At 31.4% G+C, this 20,931-nt stretch overlaps 2 protein-coding genes across 2 annotated transcripts; both read left to right on the top strand.

The window, feature by feature from the left end:
- The first annotated feature begins 4,935 nt into the window (after nt 1–4,935).
- On the top strand, nt 4,936–10,225 carry LOC123302843. Its single transcript, XM_044885934.1, has 3 exons — nt 4,936–5,072; nt 6,140–8,801; nt 10,211–10,225. The coding sequence occupies exons 1-3, from the start codon at nt 4,936–4,938 to the stop codon at nt 10,223–10,225; spliced, it is 2,814 nt and encodes a 937-aa protein (XP_044741869.1).
- Nucleotides 10,226–15,752: 5,527 nt separating this feature from the next.
- On the top strand, nt 15,753–18,628 carry LOC123302842 (DNA polymerase delta subunit 2-like). The gene is given in 5 exon segments (XM_044885932.1): nt 15,753–15,900; nt 16,134–16,699; nt 16,756–16,837; nt 18,230–18,421; nt 18,507–18,628. Coding segments are annotated over 5 exon segments (1,110 nt in total).
- The last annotated feature ends 2,303 nt before the right edge of the window (nt 18,629–20,931 follow it).

Here is a 20,931-nt window from a genome sequence, read left to right as displayed (position 1 = left end):
TTTTTTAGTCGCAGAGCTGTGTAATTTTTCAAATCCACTAAATTTGTTGAAAGCTGTTACAAATAGTTTGGTGGTTTTAAAAAATTAATTTTTTCGATTTGGTGCTAATTTTTTGAAGAATGTTCGTAAAAATATGAATAAAACTACTGACAATGATTGCGTTGCAAAAGTTAAATTATATTTTTTAAATTAAATTTCTTAATATACCATTTTATTTCGAGAATCGATGCATTTATTTCAAAAAATATGTCTCAACTTGAAGTCAACAAAAAATCATTCTTATACGTCCATAAGTAGATTTTGACTGACACGCCTATAAAGTTGTTTTAAAGCTAACAAGTGAAACCAAACAATTAACTAAGTTAATGGTTGAAATAAAATGTATAGACAGCTTTATGTGGATAGATAACTACTCTTACATACAAAGTAATAAGAGTGTCTTTCCTCTCACTTTCTCAGTGGATTTAGCAATAAACATAACAGACCCAGTTACCACGCCCGACCTTCCTTCAGATCACAACCAAGTGCTGTTCAACATCCTATCAACTGGGCAGAGTTTAGACACACTCTGAATGACAAAATAAAATTAAACAATTGGAAACAAACAATTGACTGATTTAACTATTGAAATACCATATATACACAGTTTTGATTACGGAATCGTTTGTTTTTTTCGTCATGTAAGTAAAGAAAAATAGCCACTCTTACACACAAAGTAATAAGAGTACCTTTCCTCTCACTTTTTCAGTGGATATATGCTATAATACACAAATATAATATATGCAACGACTAAATTTGGAGTATATACAATAAGTACCTTTATACATACTATATTATGATTCTAACTAAATTAGCGCTCACACGGATAAACAGTGATGTTTACGATAAATTTTTGAAACTAAAGTTGTTTATTTTCTTATAAGAAATATTCTTTACATTTAAACTTTTTTTATATCTCTAATGGTTTACAAGACCCGATTGGCTATGTTACTCATTTACGAACTCGGCCTCACTTTTTACGTCCTGAACACGCTATACAAATTTCAGCTTGATATTATTAACAAAAAATGGATTAATTTTCTTGCGTTCATTTTTGTTTATAGAGCATTCTAGAAAGAAAACTAGGCAAAAATAGGAAATACAAATTTAATCCAATTTTATTTTGATGCTTTTATCGCACAATATGCGTACTTTATGAATAAAGTGGAATAAACGAATTTTTCGTCGACACTATTCTGTTTTTATGAGAAAAATCCACTGAAAAATATATTATTTGTTCAAGTTCTAGTATTATCAACAATAATAATTTTGTGTGTGCAATACAACTTGGTGTTTGTAATTATACGAGATATACATACTTATGTTGCACCCTCTAGTGGCAAAAATTATAAACAATACATACAAATCGATTGAAAATTTTACACTAGATATCTCCTTTACAACTCTAGAATTCAATGTTTTTCCCTCAAAAGCAGTGTCTTTTTCAAACGTAAAAGTGTTGAATAAAACTATTTCGTTTAACTTCCTTATCGTCGACTCATAATAAAAACCTCGTATCTCAAAAACAAGACAAAAAAAATTTTTTTGTAATACTTTTTTTTTATAGAAATACAAGGTTTTCTAAACAATAATGCATCAAAAAAATTTTCAAGATGTAGAGATTTCGTTTTACGCTTACTTGAATTGTTGTAAGGAACACATTATTAGATTAAGATACGAAGTTTTCCATTTAAAAATAAAATTAAAATTTCTTGAAATACGAAGTCCAGTGCAATTGTGTTTTTAGATCGGAACCCAGTTATAATGAATGGATTTTGATTTTTCTGGATTTTTTGAATTTATTATACTATAAGTAAGAAGTTTACCTATTGAAACCCTCCGCTGAAATATTGATCAAGGTATACTAATTTTAGGCCCAAGTTTGTAAAGCGTACAATTTTGGATTAGATCTTCATAAAATCACCTAATTAGTCTATTTCTGGTTTTCCGCCCGTCCTTTTATCCGTCCGTGGCCACGAGAACTCAAAAACGAAAGGGGATACCAAGCTGAAATTTTTATAGCGTGCTCAGAACGTAAAAAGTTAGTTTATAAATCAAAGAAATGAGCAACATAGGACCCGTAGATTCATCTTGTAAAGCGTACAAGATAAAAGAAAAGTTGAAACGTAAAAAATGTTCCTTACAATAAACAGCTTTTTGTTTTAAACATTTTTTCGTAAAGATCATTTTTTACCCGTGGCGGCGCACTGACATTCAACACTTTCTATACAGAGTATTTCAACAATTAACTCAGTCAATTGTTTGTTTTTACTTGTTTTTTTAAGACCTGTGCATGAAAATGATGCTATTTCTAGTATAGTACATTTCTTTTATGATTTATTTTTTCTTAATTAAAGAGAATTAAAATCAGGATCCGAACCCGGATCTATTGGATTCATGCCAAAGTCCTTAGGTAATTTGGCGGTTCGAACTCTAGACACAGAGTGTAATGTTTACACTCTAAAATTTTAGTAGGTTTATCGAAATATAAAAGAAGAAACTAGTAGATAATAATATTTTGTCGTATCAAGCAGAAAACGATGCTGATACCATTAATTATACAAACAGTAATTAATATTATGTTAAATCATAAAATGCTGTAGTTGTTGCTGAAGATATTGTGTTTTAGTTTTACTAACAGCTTTAACACCTGCTCATAGAGAAATATTTTTTCTTTTAAACCCGGAAAGGTTAGGTATCCACAAAACTTTATTCTAATGAAAGCCCAGAACAAACTACTAATGTGTAAAATGCTGCCATTTTCTTAACTGATGAAAATACTGACGGCGCTGATGTTTTGCAATCGGGCATTTAATGCAATTTAACATTATATGGTTCTCCAAAAAAAAAATAATAATAATTAAATTTCGATGCCAAACGTTTCTTAAAGCTACAAGTAAAAATACCTCTGTCAACTTGGCTTCATTGATTACTGTATGGGATAACTTTAGAACATATAAAAAAAGTGTTTTTACAAAAACAGTTGTGGGTGGGACATCAAAAGTTTCCAAAAATGGAAACACAATTCATTAACGCCAGTTATGGTGAACTAACCACTAGATTCTAAAAATTTATTATAATTTAAAATATGATTTTTTATTCATGTAAAACTGAATGTGGCTCTGCTGGTGATTGTAGAAAAATAAACGTAAATTGTTCTGCAGCATGTTTACATACTAAATGAGTTAGCTGTTTAAATACTCCGCAATTGATATTTATGAATGATATCCAAAATGAAAACGTAGACAGTTAATTAAAGTGGTCACCATTTTTACATAAATTTCGAATTATTTTTATAATTTAATTGATTATATTGTTATTTAAAAACATTAAAATTGTTAATAAACTATTTTTTATTAAAAACACTGCAAAAAAAAAAATTTAAAGCACTTTTTGAGCGACATGGCATACGTTGTAGGTTTTGATGAGTAATCATGAAAATGTCTTTCAAAATTGTCGAACACCCCCAAATTTAGTAGTTATTGTGGAAAAATCGTTTTCCGTGTGCTCTGCACACTTATACAGTTGTAACTCCGTCAATTTTTAACCGATTTTCTATTACTTCACGGTTTGGAAAACTAGAAACACTACGAAACACACAACTCACTTTCTTTGGTGTAGTCGAGTAAAAACAAGTGGCAGTGCGACATATTTGTCGCGGAGTATTTCACTATTTAAACTTTTTTTTGTTTAACTGAAGAAAACAATTACCATGTAATGAATAATAATTTACATTGTTTTATTATAATCGTTTGTGATTTTATGTTACTGTTGAGGCCGCAGTTAGCCGTTATATAGAGTTTCCAAATTTATTATTTTATTTTATGGCGTCGCATCATGTTTTGTGTAGACAAACTATATTTTATTTTTTTGTACATAAATGTTACATACAAGCCGTAAACATTTATGTAATAATAAGATATTTTTTTTGGTAGTGATCAGTAGTAGTTTTTTTTGAAAGCGTGACGACCAAGTCCCTTTTTTTTTGCTAATATTTAATATCGTTCCGTAACGTGACCGCAAAAGCAAAGTTATTTAGATCTATAATAAAATCATTGTAAAAGTTGGTGTTTATTGAACTGTCTTATAATTCTCTCGTTAAAACGGGTCCTTATTGCAAAGTTGTGAAGTGCGATTCCTTATCCTGGTATCCCAAAATTTTTCCTCCGATCCAGGACTCGTACCACATGGGATCCAGTTTCAACGGGTAAGTTCCACTAACTTATTTAATGAATTTGTATTAACATTTAATTACATCAACCAAACCTATTTATTTATGTTGGACAATCGTCATCTATTTAAAATAATAGTAATAATTCAGTCCACTCAATTCCAGAAGTTGGCGGAAAATCCAACATATATTTGTTCCATACGAACCGGATGGAAAACCTTTTCAATTTTGTTTTGTTAGTTTAGTAGTAACCGCCATAAATTTTGTTATTGTAGTTTTGAAATCGCCATTGATATTTTGTTTTTTTTTTTTTAGTTTTGAAATCGCTTTAAATAGTTTTATTTACTTTTCTAATTAAATTCGAGATAATAATTAAAACCATTTTGCGAATCAAGATTATTTAATTAACTTATTAATTTCGAAAATAGAAAATAAAATTTAAAAATTATTTCGTACTTTATTATAGTTTGTCTCAAACAAAATTGCTGCTCCGCCATAGCAATCATTTATTGAAATAGTTTGAATTTAATTTAGCTTTCTAAACTCATTTGAATTTGCTTCGCTACATTTATTGAACATTCAATAAACATCTATTGAACATTCAAGAATTGTTTAAACAATACTTAAATTCATTTGTTGGGATTTTTTTTGGAACATTTTAGAAATTTTTTTTGTATCTTTATTCATTGTTTGTTATTAAAAATTAATTGTTAACGGCTATCATAATGGCAACTGAACAACAGTTGAGAGTTTTAACGGCAAAAAAGGAGAATCTTTTTCGTCGAATTCAAGGTATCTACGATGCAAGCAATAATATTGCAACTTCAGAAAATCTTCGTATTTTCAAAATTAAATACGAGGGGTTCGAGCAAACCAGTTTATTATTTACGGAAACAATCGATTCCATAAACCTCCTTGAATTAAAACTAGACAAAACTTTTGTTCCTGATTACCATTCTTTAAACAGTTTCGAGGACCTACGTGATCATATTCGCTTTGTAGCTAGGCAAGTAGCTGATAGAGAAAAGGCAGCCTCATCGACAATACAAAATTCACAACCCGATAGATCTTTACCGCGACTTCCTAAATTAGAATTGCCTACATTTTCAGGGGATATTTCTCAGTGGCCCATCTTTTACCAGTGTTTCAAAAGCATGATTCATGATAATTGTGAATTAAATGACACGGATAGAATACATTATTTAATTGGACAGCTAAAAGGAAACGCCTTAAATATTTGTTCTGGAATACCTCCAATTTCCGAAAATTATCCAATAATTTGGAAATCACTTACTGATAAATACCAGGATAAACGCGTACTAGCTAGCTCTTATCTGAAACAAATTTTTGAATTTAAATCATTAAACTCTGAGTCCCAGCTCAATTCATTCGTCGAAAAATTTGATACCGCTGTAGTTGCCCTACAAAAATTAGATATCCCTAATTTATCAAATTTCATTTTTCTTATTTAGCTTTATCTAAACTTGATCCCGAAACATCACGTTTGTTCGAAAATTATAAAAGAAAAGATTCTATCCCAAATTACGAAGATATTATTGAGTTTGTGAAAGAACAAACTAAAATTTTATCGCGCTCACGTCCTCATGTTACTTATGCTAATAGCATTAAATCCAGCCAAATTAATAACGCTAGCCACAATAAGTCCAAAACCATGTCTTCATTTATGATTAAAAATGGCTCATCAAATAACAAATGCCCAATGTGCCATCAGACTGACCACAATATAGTTTACCGTTGTAGCCAATTTACAAGGCTTTCCCCAAAGGAAAGATACACTTGCGCCATTCAAAAACATTTATGTTTGAATTGCTTAAGCGATCGTCACCTTATAGCAAATTGTAATTCAAAATCAACTTGTTCAACTTGCAACTTGAAACATCATTCATTATTGCATTTTGACCAAACTAGGGTTACAATACCGCAAACTGGACCTATTGCCGTTGAGTCAAAATCACCGCGGAAAGAAAACCATAGTTTAGAAAGTATTTCGCCCTCGCATAGTTTGTGCTCAACGACATCGTGTAATAGTCCTCAACAAAACTCAACAGTGCTCTTAGCTACCGCTATTGTGTATATTCAAGATTGTAATGGAGAAAAGCAACAAGCTCGTTTTATTTTGGATAGTGCATCTCAAGCTCATTTATTAACCGCAAATTGTCGCAAACGCCTTGGACTACCAATGTCCAAAGTTTACAATTCAATTAGTGGAATCGGATCAAATTCCAACCCAGCCCATGGACAATCAAACTTAACATTTTTCTCGCGATATGATCCCTTAAAATCATACAATATAAATGTCGTAGTAGTCAACAAAATAACGAATCAATTACCAACGTCACCAATAAACACGGAATCCATGTCCTGTTTTAAAAATTTACCCCTTGCAGATGAAAAATACCATCAACCGGGTCCTATAGAAGGAATAATTGGTGCTCAATTATTCCCGCATTTGTTTTACACTGGTAGAGTAACCACCTCCAAATCATCACCTATTGCAGTTGAGAGTAGCTTAGGCTATGTGGTTATGGGTTGCGCACCTCTTTTGTCTTCAACCGATCAAACTCAGATCTTTTGCACTACAATGGATGAACCACCCATAGAAAATATTTTAAAACGTTTTTGGGAATTAGAAGAGGTCTCAGTATCTGTGGCAATGGACCCTGAAGATGAATATTGCGAAAATTTATTCGTTTCAACGGTTGATAGAGATCCTACTGGGAGATATATTGTATCATTGCCCTTTAAAAATCACCCTTCAAATTTAGGTGATTCATATTCATTTGCCTATAAACGATATCTTTCATTGGAACGGAGACTAAAGGCTTCTCCTGAGTTAAAACTTGAATACGACAAAATTATTCAAGATTATTTAAATCAAGGTCACATGAGTATAGTCGAAGAAAACGATTCCGACTCAACGACCTATTATATACCTCATCATCCCATATTCAAAGCTAGTTCATCAACACCAGTTCGCGCAGTTTTCGATGCCAGTATGAAAAGTACTTCTTCATTATCTTTAAATGACATTTTATATGCGGGACCAAAATTGCAGATAGATATTCGCACTATATTATTGAATTTTCGCTTATTTTCCATTGCTATGTGTGCAGACATACGACAAATGTACAGACAAATTATTGTTGATGAATCGCATAGACGTTATCAAAGACTACTATGGCGTTTCTCACCTGAGAGACTAGTTACAAAACTTCAATTGAACACAGTTTCATTTGGAATCAAATCATCTCCTTATTTAACTCTAAGAGTTGTCCAACAATTGGCTAAAGATGAATCCAAAACATATCCGAATGCTGCACAAGTTGTTTTAAGAGATCTATACATAGACGACCTTGTCTCTAGTGTCGATAGTATTGATGATGCCAAATTGTTGTATGAGGAATCGGTGGGTTTGTTTAAATCAGGAGGATTTGAATTGGTCAAGTGGTCCTCTAATAGTAAACAACTTCTCGACATTATTCCACCGGAAATTCATCTTGTTGACCTGCTACAATTTGAAAGTGATACATTGAAGGTGCTTGGCCTTCAATGGAACCCGCATGCAGATATTTTATCATTTCAGGTTAACTCAACTAGACAAACCTGTTCAAAACGCATAATTTTATCCACCATTGCACGCTGTTATGATCCTTTAGGTCTTTTATCTCCCGTTATTCTTTACGCTAAATTAATTATTAAAGATTTATGGAGTCTTGCACTTCAATGGGATGATACGCCACCGCCTAACACATTAAAAAAATGGTTATTATTCATTGATGAACTATCGTTGTTGAATAATTTTCAAGTTCGGCGACATGTGTCTGTTTTCAAAAATAGTCCCACAATTTTAGTAGCTTTCGCTGATGCCAGTGAAAAGGCCTATGGGGGAGTAGTTTACCTCCAAACCTTAACTCCAAACAAACAAATCAAAGTCACATTGCTGTGTTCTAAATCGAAAGTCTCGCCAACAAAAACAATTTCTATTCCCAGACTAGAATTATGCGCCGCACATTTAGTTTCAAAATTAGTTCATTTTGTATTAGATACATATGGATCCCGGATTCCTATAATCGACCTACTTGCATTTTCTGATAGCACCGTAGTTTTAAGTTGGCTAAATTCTTCTCCTTCAAGATGGGCAACATTTGTGGCAAATCGCGTTACAAAGGTCACGCAGTTGGTTTCCAAAGAAAATTGGTTCCATATTGATAGCCAATCTAACCCCGCTGATTGCATTTCACGTGGTTTAACTCCTTCCGAATTATTAGAACACCCGCTCTGGTTAACTGGGCCCTCTTGGTTATCTAATTACAGAGATCAATGGCCTATTCAACCATTTGATAGTGGTGTAAGTTCGACCACTATTGAACAAAAGTTAATAGCGCTTCCGCTTGTTGATAAAGGAGCAAATTCACTATATCTATTACTGACCCGAATTTCAACATGGTGGAAACTAATTCGGGCTACTATATACGTATTGCGATTTCTTCGTATTTTACCGCGACAAAATTATATACTCGCTGAACAATTGGAAAAGGCTGAGCTAACAATGATTAGAGTAGTACAAAGGGTACATTTCGAGAAAGATATGTCACTTTTAGCTTCTAATAAGGAATGTTCTCCTTATTTACGAAAACTCAGACCTTTTTTGAGGGATGGCCTTCTCAGGGTGGGGGGTCGTTTGTCAAACTCAGCTGAACTCACTTATGATCAGCAGCATCCCTTGCTTTTACCAAAGAAGGATCCGCTAGTAAACCTCTTAATAGATTACTATCATCGTAAGAATTTACATACTGGACCATACTTAGTTTCTGCACTTATCCGCCAAAAATATTGGATCATGGCGGGTCGTGGAGTGATTCGTAATCGTATCCAATCTTGCAACTATTGTTATAAATTTAAACCCAAACCTACATTTCCTTTGATGGCCGACCTGCCTGCTTATAGAATTCAGCAAGCTAAACCCTTTCTTCACACTGGAGTTGACTATTTAGGACCTGTAAGTATCACTCTTCACCGTAAACGTGGTACACTGTCGCAAAAGGCTTATATTTGCCTTTTCGTTTGCCTAAGCGTTAAAGCTGTGCATTTAGAGCTAGTAAGTTCATTGTCAACGCAACATTTTTTACAAGCCTTCAAAAGGTTTTTATCTCGCCGTGGTTTATGCGCCTGCCTTTATTCCGATCAAGGTACGAATTTCGTGGGAGCTAAATCGAATTTAGACGAGCTGTACAAACTTGTAATATCCAAAGAGTATAATGAACTTATTGGAGATGAGCTCGCCTCAAGGAAAATAGCTTGGAAATTTAACGTACCAAACGCTCCGCACTTCGGAGGTATTTGGGAGCGCAACGTGCGCTCCGTAAAAACCCATTTATATAAAGGTCTCAATTCCCAACTATTGTCTTATGAAGAATTAACAACGTTGTTAGCTCAAATTGAAGCATTACTTAACTCACGTCCGCTATGCGTTCTTAGTTCTGATCCAACCGCACCCACCGCGTTGACTCCGGCACATTTTTTGACGCTAACTCCGCTCCAAAATATTGCCGCACCAGATTTAAGTGCTGAACCAATCAATCGGCTGGATCGTTTTCAATTGATTGATAGAATGGTTCAAGACTATTGGCATCGCTGGAGATTGGAATATCTAACAACCTTGCAAGTCAGGGAAAAATGGAACACCCCCTCTGTTCCAATCGTACCTGGTATGATTGTCATTTTAAAGCAAGATGGCATTCCGCCTTTAAGGTGGTCTCTTGGTGTTATCGAAGAAATCTTCCCTAGTAAAGACGGTGTAATTAGAGTTGTCTCCGTTCGAACCAAACAAGGGCTGTTCAAAAGGCCCACGGTTTAAGTTTGCCCGCTTCCCTCACAATAACCTTTATAGACCCTTTTTTTTACGTATTTTAGTAGAGTAGCATTATTTTAGTTTAATATAATATTCACTTAATTAGAATTTGATTTTTTTGATTTTAGAACCTTATGGTGTAGCATTTTAGTTTCCTATATATGTCCCTTTATGTCCCCTTTACATTAAAATTTGGTAAACTTGGTTTGCTTGATTTCTGAAACAATATTTCAGGGTGGGGGGGATGTTGAGGCCGCAGTTAGCCGTTATATAGAGTTTCCAAATTTATTATTTTATTTTATGGCGTCGCATCATGTTTTGTGTAGACAAACTATATTTTATTTTTTTTGTACATAAATGTTACATACAAGCCGTAAACATTTATGTAATAATAAGATATTTTTTTTGGTAGTGATAAGTAGTAGTTTTTTTTGAAAGCGTGACGATCAAGTCCCTTTTTTTTGCTAATATTTAATATCGTTCCGTAACGTGACCGCAAAAGCAAAGTTATTTAGATCTATAATAAAATCATTGTAAAAGTTGGTGTTTATTGAACTGTCTTATAATTCTCTCGTTAAAACGGGTCCTTATTGCAAAGTTGTGAAGTGCGATTCCTTATCCTGGTATCCCAAAATTTTTCCTCCGATCCAGGACTCGTACCACATGGGATCCAGTTTCAACGGGTAAGTTCCACTAACTTATTTAATGAATTTGTATTAACATTTAATTACATCAACCAAACCTATTTATTTATGTTGGACAATCGTCATCTATTTAAAATAATAGTAGATTCAGTCCACTCAATTCCAGAAGTTGGCGGAAAATCCAACAGTTACTGTTTCTATTTTTTCCAATGTGTTTCCGTTTGTTATGTTGAAATAAATTGCTTCTATCACCAAAAGTTTGATTACAAATATCACATAAAAATGGTTTTTCTCCGGTATTAATACGTTTATGATTAATTAACCTATCTTATCTAGTAAATGTTTTATTAAAAATATTACATGAAAATGGCTTTTCTCCTGTGTGAATACGATTATGTCTAGCCAAATCACTTTGTGAATAAAAATGTATAAACACGTTTATGTTTAATTAAATTGCTTTTGCCGGTAAAGGTTTTATTACAAATATCACATGAAAATCGTTTTTCTCCACTATGAATCCGCTTATGAAGAACTAAATAACTTTGTGTATTAAATGCTTTATGACAAACATCACATGAGAATGGTTTTTCTCCAGTGTGAGTCCGTTTATGTCTAGCTAAACTTCTTCGGATATTAAATGTTTTATTACATATATCACACATAAACCCTTGTCTCCTTTATATACAGTGCGAACTCGTTATAGTTTTTAAACACTTTCATCTAATATTTCATCTTTAATTATTAATTCTGTGTTTAATTCTTTTTCAAGTTTAATATTTTCGTCACTAACTGTAGGCAAATGTTCGTCATTTTCACGTATCGCACATTTTAAACGAACACTACCATCTCCTTGTAAATCGTTTTTAATTCGTCCATCTTCTTTTATAAAATTTACGTCTAGTATTTCACTTTTAATAAATCTTATTTCTGTTTTTAATGGTTTTTCAATTTTAATATTTTCTTTAATGATTAATAACTGATTATTATAGTCACCAGATGATTTTTTTTCCATTTCAAATATGATTTATAATTTTTTTGACTTTTTATTTTTTTTATATTATGACAATGGTGTTTTCTGTATGAAACAAACAAACTTTTACTATACAAATTGACTGATGGCAATTTCTCCAAGTATATCTCTGTATAGACAGCAATAAACCCTTTGACAATTTTTGCTATTTTTGGTGATATTGGTTTGCAGAAGTTGAAATAGAAAATAAATAACGAGTTCGTGTATAAATTTTATTTAATATAAGTTTAACCAAAATTACATGTTTAACACTAATGTACTCTGATCATATATAAAATATTGACTCTGCTTTATACGCGCTACCGCTAACTTGGTTATCAACAAACTTAATAAAAAAATAATCAACTAAGATACATATGTTGCCAACTGTTATTCTAAGAAGTATTGTTACTAATTACTATTAATAAGGTACTATAAAGGAGAATACACTCGACCGCCATTTTAGTGCCAACATATGCAGAGCTGCCATAGCAATTATTCGCTCCATGCGTGAGTTTCGTTTCCATGGTAACGATACACTACTTTAATTATAGAATTGTATGGATGCATATATAATTGTATGGATTGCATTTAAGACTTACATTTAAAATTTAATATTATTGTCTCACAAATTTAAATAAATAATTATGATAATTTACATTTGAAAAATAATATTTGTGCAATTTGATTTCTTATTTTCACAATTTTTAATGCATTAAGTTTAATTAATTCGTGTTTTTCAATAATTTTAATTTGACATTTCTATAACATTAACATGTAAAGAACTGCAAATTAGTCATAACAGCCTCCTTTAACGCCAAAATTTTTCACTGGAAGCACTGGCATCGATTTTATTGTCCCTACCATGACTACGCACACAACGAATAAGTATTTTGGTGCTAATATAAAATCATTTTTATTATATGTTTCGGCTTTTTTAACATTCGATTTTTGTTTCGAGAAGGCTCGATTTTTAACTTGAAATTGTTTGTATATGGAAAAAATGGTCTAGCTCGTTTAAGGTAATGTATAACGTATAACAAAATACAAATGTACGTAATAATATCCAGTTGATATAAAAATATTTATTGCTATCTGTTATTTATTTAGGCATATTTTTCTTCGAGTTTTACGCTGTTACAGAAAAGGGTTATTAACACTTCAAATTCATTATTAAACGTTATTTATAAAATATTTATTTTAATATATATTTATAGGTTAATTAACAAAACCTATAAATCAACTTAAAAAATAGGTATAATTATACATTCCCAAACTCTGAAACCGTGTTTATCGTAATTTCCAAATGATTTTCTTTCGAATAACATAAAAATTAAGTGGATTTAATTTCCTACCTGCTAACTATACGCAAAAAACAGAATCATTAATTACAGGAAAACTAATAATTCCTGAATTCTAAAATTATATTCCCAAATCCTCCCAAACGATTCCCAACTGAATGGAAATAGTTTGAGTGAAAAATAACAATTTTATCTGCTAAGTATACGGAGCTCATTAAATTACCTGTCCCTGAAAATTTGTAGAATTTATAGTTCAGTTTTCAGCCACAAGCCGCGCTGTCGTCGGTAAGTAGTGTCTGTGAAATTAGCTGTTTATGAGTACAAGTAGATGAAGTTAGTACCATTCAAATTTATATAGTAGTATAGATAAATTTATAAAGTAGAATAGATAATTTATAATTTATTCATTAGTAAATAATAATAATAATTAATAATAATTTCATTATTTGCTTTTTTTTCCTTTGAATGATATTATTTACACGTATATTAAACGTTGATAGATCATTTGAAATTAGCGCACAACAGCCCACTTTTAATGAGACAACTTAGCGATCCCAGCGCCTCACTTATTTTGTCCATATTTTGGGGACAATATTTTTTATTGCGATCGTTCTCGTTCTTTATAACCTCCATGGTACTCTAGTTAAACAGCGAATATATAGAGCCCCGTGAAAATAGCACCCCCAAATGCGAATTATCACTAAGTAAAAATGCCATTTGTTAGGCAAGGGTTTGTCCACGTTTGTTCACCCAAAAATTTTTTTCGCTAAGCTTCCAATCTTAAATGTTTAGGAAATTAAAATTTGACATCAGCACCCCCAAATGCGATATTTTACAAAATACAGATGTCATTCATTTGGCAATGATTTGTCCACGTTTGTCCACCGAAAATTTTTGTTTGTCAACCCAAATTATGTCGAAAATAAAAATTTTCTCCATTTATAAAAAAATCACAATTCCATCACAATTTATAAAAAATATGAATGGTAAGCTTTGTAATATCATTGGTAGTTTTTTTTTTAATTGTCAGGATTTTCAATTAACTCTAAGGTGACAACTATTCAAAAGCCGGTCATAATACTCAGACTCGCTTACAGAAGGTTCAGTACCATCTTATAAAATATAATAACGCTATGTATTTTTTATGTTTTGAAAATTTGTCACATTAGTGAATTGTTTAAATTTAGCTTGAATTTCAGCAATAAAAAATCCTACCAATAATGTTACAACAGCTTATCATTCACATTTTTTATTAATTGTCTAGTAAGTTTTTACGTTTTAATCAATTTAAATATAAAAAATCGAATGTAATAATAATCAAATTTTTAATTGATAAATGTCCAATATTAAAATGTGCCAATAATCTTACAAAAACTTACCATTCACATTTTTTGTAAATTGTGATGGAATTTTTTATAAATGGAGTAAAATTTTATATCTGTCATAACCTTATTTTGACGAGTTGGCAAACAAAAATATTGGATGGACAAATCGTTGCCAAGCGAATAAAATTTGTATTTTGTAAAAATTCGAATTTGGGGGTACTGATGTAAAATTTTATTTTTCTCAAAATTTAAGATTGAAGAGTTAGCGAACAAAAATTTGCGTAAACAAACCGTTGCCTAACGAATGGCAACGGTTGCGGAATTTCAGGTGCTGAAGAAAATTTTAATTTCCTCATAGCTTAAAATTGAAGGGTGGACAAAAAAAATGTGAATGAACAAACGTGAACAAATAATTTTCAAACGAATGATATCTACATTTTATGAAAAATTGCATCTGGGGGTGTTGATGTAAAAATTTTTAATTATATCATAACTTCCAATTAGATGAAAAGGGGGCTATTTTCACGGGGATATATATCGGTAGAGTCTAGTTTACTGATATTGGATTTTAATGCTAAGGAAGACTCTATCTAGCGATAGAAAAAATAACTTTTGTCAGAACGCCGATGATACATAAATCTAACGGAAATGTTTGTTTACAATCTTGAAACTATACACATATAACAAAGGTTATTGCAACAATTTTTACTAAAACAAATTCTGTTAAAGAATTATATAAAACATTAAAATAATTGCTTTTATTTAAAAAAATGCATTTGAAAATACACACAACTATGAAATTAAAAGTCAAAAAGTATACAGATTTAAAAGTTCAAAATGTAAATCAAAAACAAAAAATTATAAATTAGGTTCAAAATTTGCATTAAAAAATTTGTACAACAACACAAACTACAAAGTTTATATAAAAAAGTAGGAAAATTATCGTAATTATAAAAGACTCGGGGAGCAATTATAGCACAGCATATTAAAATGTATAATAAAGCATATACCCTACCTCGTTTTAATCATTGAAATAATCAGCTGATTGTAACGAGAATGGTTTACATTTTTTTTACTCGTGGCGCTGACATCTTAGCCTTAAAATTCAATAGTCTCTCAGTTAAATGGCTTGTATATATTATTCATAGAATATTATACATATTATTGTTTAATATTTCTATGATATTATTGTTTAATATTCTATGATATTATATGACTGTGGTTTGTAGCAGACATGAAATTTCGTTTTTAGGTAGTTGGTGCTCCTTATTCACTTACTGTCAATATTTATTAATTTACGCGCTTTAAATTTTTTTAAACCTTAAGCTTGAGTGAAATAAGATCATTTTAATTTAGAATATATCCTTGTAAAGTCGAAAAATTTAGAAAAAATGATTCGAAAAAAATGTAAATATAGTAATTTATCGATCCGATTTAACCCATCGGTAAAGCCTTCCACAAAAGAATACTATCCTATTTATTTGACTCGAATTATTGAAGTGAAAAATATATTGTTGGAGAGAGTTGAGAAAAAATGGGGTAAGTGATAAAATTTAAATTAATACATCTATTACAATTTTAAAATCTCTCTTTTGCTAATAATGTATATCGTAATTTTCTTATAACAATATTGTCAACTATTCGAGCGGTTATCGAGATAAAGGGTCAAATTATATGGTAATGCATAGGAAGTTACCTTGCAAAAAAACTTAATTTTTACCTTTAAAAAATTATTTTTCATATTCATTCAATTCGATATTTTTTTTTTCTAGGTAAAAAATATTCAGTTTGGGAACCCTCAAATGCTGGCAAGCAACCTGGTTTATGTGTAGTTTTAGGGACTATTTTCAAAGATCAGAAATTAAAACCATCAATTTTAAAAGAAATTACAAAAGAAAATCAACTAATTCCACAACAAATTCGAACACATTTCAAAGATGATTTCGATGTTTTAATTTTAGAAAACGAACTACGTTTAAAATTACATGAAGATTTGAGTGTTCATGATATTGTAACGGGTATTCCATGTGCCATTTTAGGTAGTGAAATTAGCTTAAGACAATTTAAGGTTGAAGAATACGTGTTTGTCGGTTGCTCTGAACAAATTGAAAGGCCAATATTCACGGATGATCAATTGGTTGTGTTTATTTCTGGCATCGATATGGCAAATCCAACTGTTAGTTTAATGGCGTTACAGTTATTTATTGATTGGGTCGTTGGGTTAGCTGCGAATAAGAATGATTTGGACCAAGTGTCGAAAATTTGTCGTGTGGTAATTGTAGGAAATTCAATTCGTGCATCTCCATATATTAAAATGAAAAAATCATTATTCGTTAAAGTAAATGAAACCGATGAAACTATATTAAGGCTGTTAAATTATTCGAGATGCAATAGTCGAAATTATCCAGTAAATTTACAACGTTTCATGGAGTTACAAATCCATATCAATTCGAGCTAGATGGGTTTAATTTTTTGGGTAATGTTTTATTTATAAAAGTAAAAATATTTTGTAGTGGAAGATGTAAAATTTTTCAGGGAAGTGGGAAAACGTGAGACACAATCAAAAATATAAAGAATGGACTGAGCATACCCGCACAAAATTGTTCGCTCTGTAGAAAGAGACAAACCGAATGTGCGGCCAATACCTGTCTCTTTTCTAAAGGTTTGTAGAAACTCTAGAAGGAGACAATTGCTGGCCGTACATGCGCTTTATCTTTCTCATAGTTTCTTGCCCGTATTTACTATACAGCTGAATATGGACACTGAGTCCATTCTCTATATCTTAAGACACAGTACTCATATTTAATAAAATATTATAGTGATATTGGTTAAAAACAATATTGTTTTTAACAAAATAGTCGTGTCATTTTAGCATTTCATAGAGAATTTTGTTTTGTACCTCAATCTATCGAGGCAGTTTTTTTTTTTTTTAATGATCAGGAAGGTCCATATATCGGAATCTACATCTAACTTTTTGCCACTAGAAAGTTTTGGTTTTTGCTATGGGTCAATCATTAGAATCCCTTTATGAGATGATTTTTGAAAATTTTAAAACCTTGAAAATATGGGCCAAAAAATTTCGATGTAATCTCCCCCTCTTGGGGTAATTTACCTCGCTGGTCCAAAATTGCAATATTCTGTAAATATTCAACATAATGGATCAAAGAAGTATACTCAGGGGGTTTTTGGGGTCACTGAAGAAGTATACGATTCCGAAGTATACTTCTTGAAGATGAATGAAGATGTACTCCCCTCTTCTGGGGTTATTTGCCCCCGCCGGTCCAAAACAACAGGATTCTGTGAATATTCGACAAAATGGATAAAAAAAGTATACTATAGGGTTTTTGGGGTCACTGATCACGATTCCGAAGTTAGAAGGAGGATATACTCCCCCTTTCTTGGGATTTTTCGCCCTTCGTTGACCTAACACTTCAATTTTCTGTAAATATTCAATTTGGACCAGCAGAGTGAATTACCCCAGGAGGGGGAGTATATCAAAATTCCGACTTAAGAATAGTGATCAGCGATACCAAAAACCCATATATATACGTTTCTGGTCCATTTTGTTTGCATATTTTCAAGGTTTTGAAATTTTCAAAAATCACTCATTATAATAATGGACTTTTTGGCTCATAGCAATGGCCAAACTTTCTAGCGGCAAGAAGTTAGATGTAGATTTTGATATATGGGCTTTCCTGAACATTTAAAAAAAAAACTGATCCGATAGGTTGAGGTCTATACAAATTTTTCATTTTAGCCTTTTTTGATCTAAAATGATTCGTCTAAAACTAAAAGCCCGCCCGCCATTTTCTTACTTCCATGGCTTATTTCTTCAACTAAAAGATAAATCATATTTATTTTTTTGCAGGCACTTCAGGCCAACCAATAAAATCAATATTAAGTTACAGTAATATTGAAGATCCTTTAGAAGCTTTACAATGATGTGGTCATTTATGTCCAACAGAACCAGATACCTTAAGTTGTTATCCTTATTATTCAAAAGATCCATTCATAATAAGGGATTGTCCGCATACAAAATATGAAAATAAAATTTATAAAGGTAATTAGATGTTATGGTTATCGTATGATAACTTTAATTAATTAAATATAACTAATGCTAATGATTATTCTTTTGTCTGATATAGGACCAGAAAATCAAGAAATTCAACGTATATGCAAACCAGAATTTGCAAAAACCCAAACAGTTGCTGTACTCAATTTAAAAACATTTTCCACTTATCCAGTATCATTTCAAGTTGGTTTATAATTAATAATTATGTATATCGATTTTATATTTTCATACTCAATTAACAAAAATAAGAAAACTACTAAAATCCTCTAACCCCAATTTTATTTTCAAACTACCTTCTTCATTCCTCATTAATATAAGCTAAAAGTTATTTTGCCCTTAGCTGGCGTAAATTGGATTTTCTAATATAGCACATTGTAATTTATGCACGCGATTCAACACCATTTGGGATTTATGAAAACAAAATAATTTGACTCTCATGTGCGATGACAAATTTTTTACAATTTGAATCGTAATATTAAAAAAAAAAAAAAATAAATAAAAATTCAAAATATCCATCTAGCCATCTACACAACTTTTATTTCATCATAGCGTTCGTTTAGAGTCATTAAAATTAAATTTTACAATTTTTATTTTAAATATGACGTATTTGTTTAGAAAAGTCATTAGTAATGCTGCCAATTCGTTCCGTAGCAACTAAAATAAAGAAAATATGATGATATTACTCACTTTTTGTTAAAGTATGATTCCTGTGCGGCTGGCGTAAGCGTCATTTGTGTGCAATCCTTCAATAAAATGAGTGATTGCAACATTATATTACGCCTATTAATGCTTGAAGAACAAATGATGCTTGCGGGTAATGCTTAGTCCATACTTATATAAAACAAGAAAAATGAAGGTTTCTTTGCAAAACTTATCAATCAGCGTTTACTGCAGGATAACAAAAAATTTCGGGAATTTTAACGATACACTATTTTATTATATTAATATAATTATATTGTTTGGATACATATATAAACTTTCATCCCCTATTTCAACCACTTACAGCCTCAATCAGTCAACCTTAGCATATGTCCTTTCTCGGGCTCTAGACTATCTCTATACCAAGTTCATTTAAATCGCTCGAGTTTTAGGCGTGATTGAGAGGACAGAGTTATTTTAGAATTTATAATATTAGTAAGGATTTTATAAGATGGCAATGCTGCGATCGATATTCAATTATAACTAAGATTTCTGATAACTTGTTTAATTCACTCACAGATGGCGAGACTTTGGATCGCAAAATACCTTAAATACTTTCTTTTGATATAATAAGCCCCCGCAGAGTTATATTGAATGTAGTCTGATTATGAATAATATCTTAACGTGGCCGTGTTAGCATGTACCCATAAATTTATAATAGATGAAGACAGAGGGAGGCAATAATACAACCTAATATAAATTTGCGAACGTTAATTTGCGCAAATGAAGACGAATTTGTACTAAGGAATATATACGCGTAAATGACATTTGAAATAATTGCCACACAGCATGATTGAAAAATCAAAAATCATGATTTTATACATTTTATTGGACATTTCACTATAACCGAACAAGTATCTATTATATATGCTTGATCGTTTGTACTAGAGATTTAATAATTAATTTTAATTTAGTATCCGACCGAACTCCGGATGATAAAATTCAAAAAATTCGCATAATTTTACACAAGTTTATTTTAATAACCACACGTCAAAAAGGTTTGTTATATTAATTATTTTAGTTCTCAAAATTAACCAGTGGCAAATTGTGGTGAATTAATATCAAATTTTCGCATTTGTTGGTAAGAGGCAACTTCGCTTGGCTTCGTATACCAGATCAGCTTGTGAAAATAGATTTTTAAAAGCTACTGCCAGGTGCAGAAAGATAAATTTTATCAAATCTTGACAACTGAGGGTACTGATTCAAATTAACTGACCACCAAATGTATGGGTCGTGATTGTGATCGATTCGAAATGTCTTTGAAAAATGAGGAAATCTCGTTAGCAATTGGATTTTGTTTTTCTTGATCGTGACAATCAGTGCTATTATCCTTTGCCACTTCATTGAAACAGTCCCAAAAAGTGTCATGAGCTTCACGTGTGTAGTTGGATCCAATTTTATCCTGCTCCATTCCTTTAGGAGGTGATGAATACGGCGATGATTTGTTACTGCCAGAAGAAGATTCGTCTTAAGAGTTTTTTATATACTCTATCATGATTTTCTGTCGGGTTTTTTCAGTTTCAGTATTTATCACGGAGAAAAATCTTTAAAATATTTTTTTCGCGAAGACCGGCTACATTTATAAAAATGTGACGGAGCTATTGTGGTCGAGTATAACTAGGGATGCGATTTCACCGGTAGAATGTTAAATATATATTTTACTTAATTTACCAATATACTAGAGGTAAATTAACCGGACAATTTACCAATAAGTTTTAAAGCCATTGTATGAGGTTGCTCATACATTTTGATGCTGAAATATGGAGAAAAAATAACAAGAACCATTTGACGTCTTTAAA

The sequence above is a fragment of the Chrysoperla carnea genome, chromosome X (genome assembly GCF_905475395.1).
Source record: "Chrysoperla carnea chromosome X, inChrCarn1.1, whole genome shotgun sequence".
Lineage (NCBI taxonomy): Eukaryota > Metazoa > Arthropoda > Insecta > Neuroptera > Chrysopidae > Chrysoperla > Chrysoperla carnea.
This window is presented reverse-complemented; position numbering and strand designations above follow the sequence as displayed.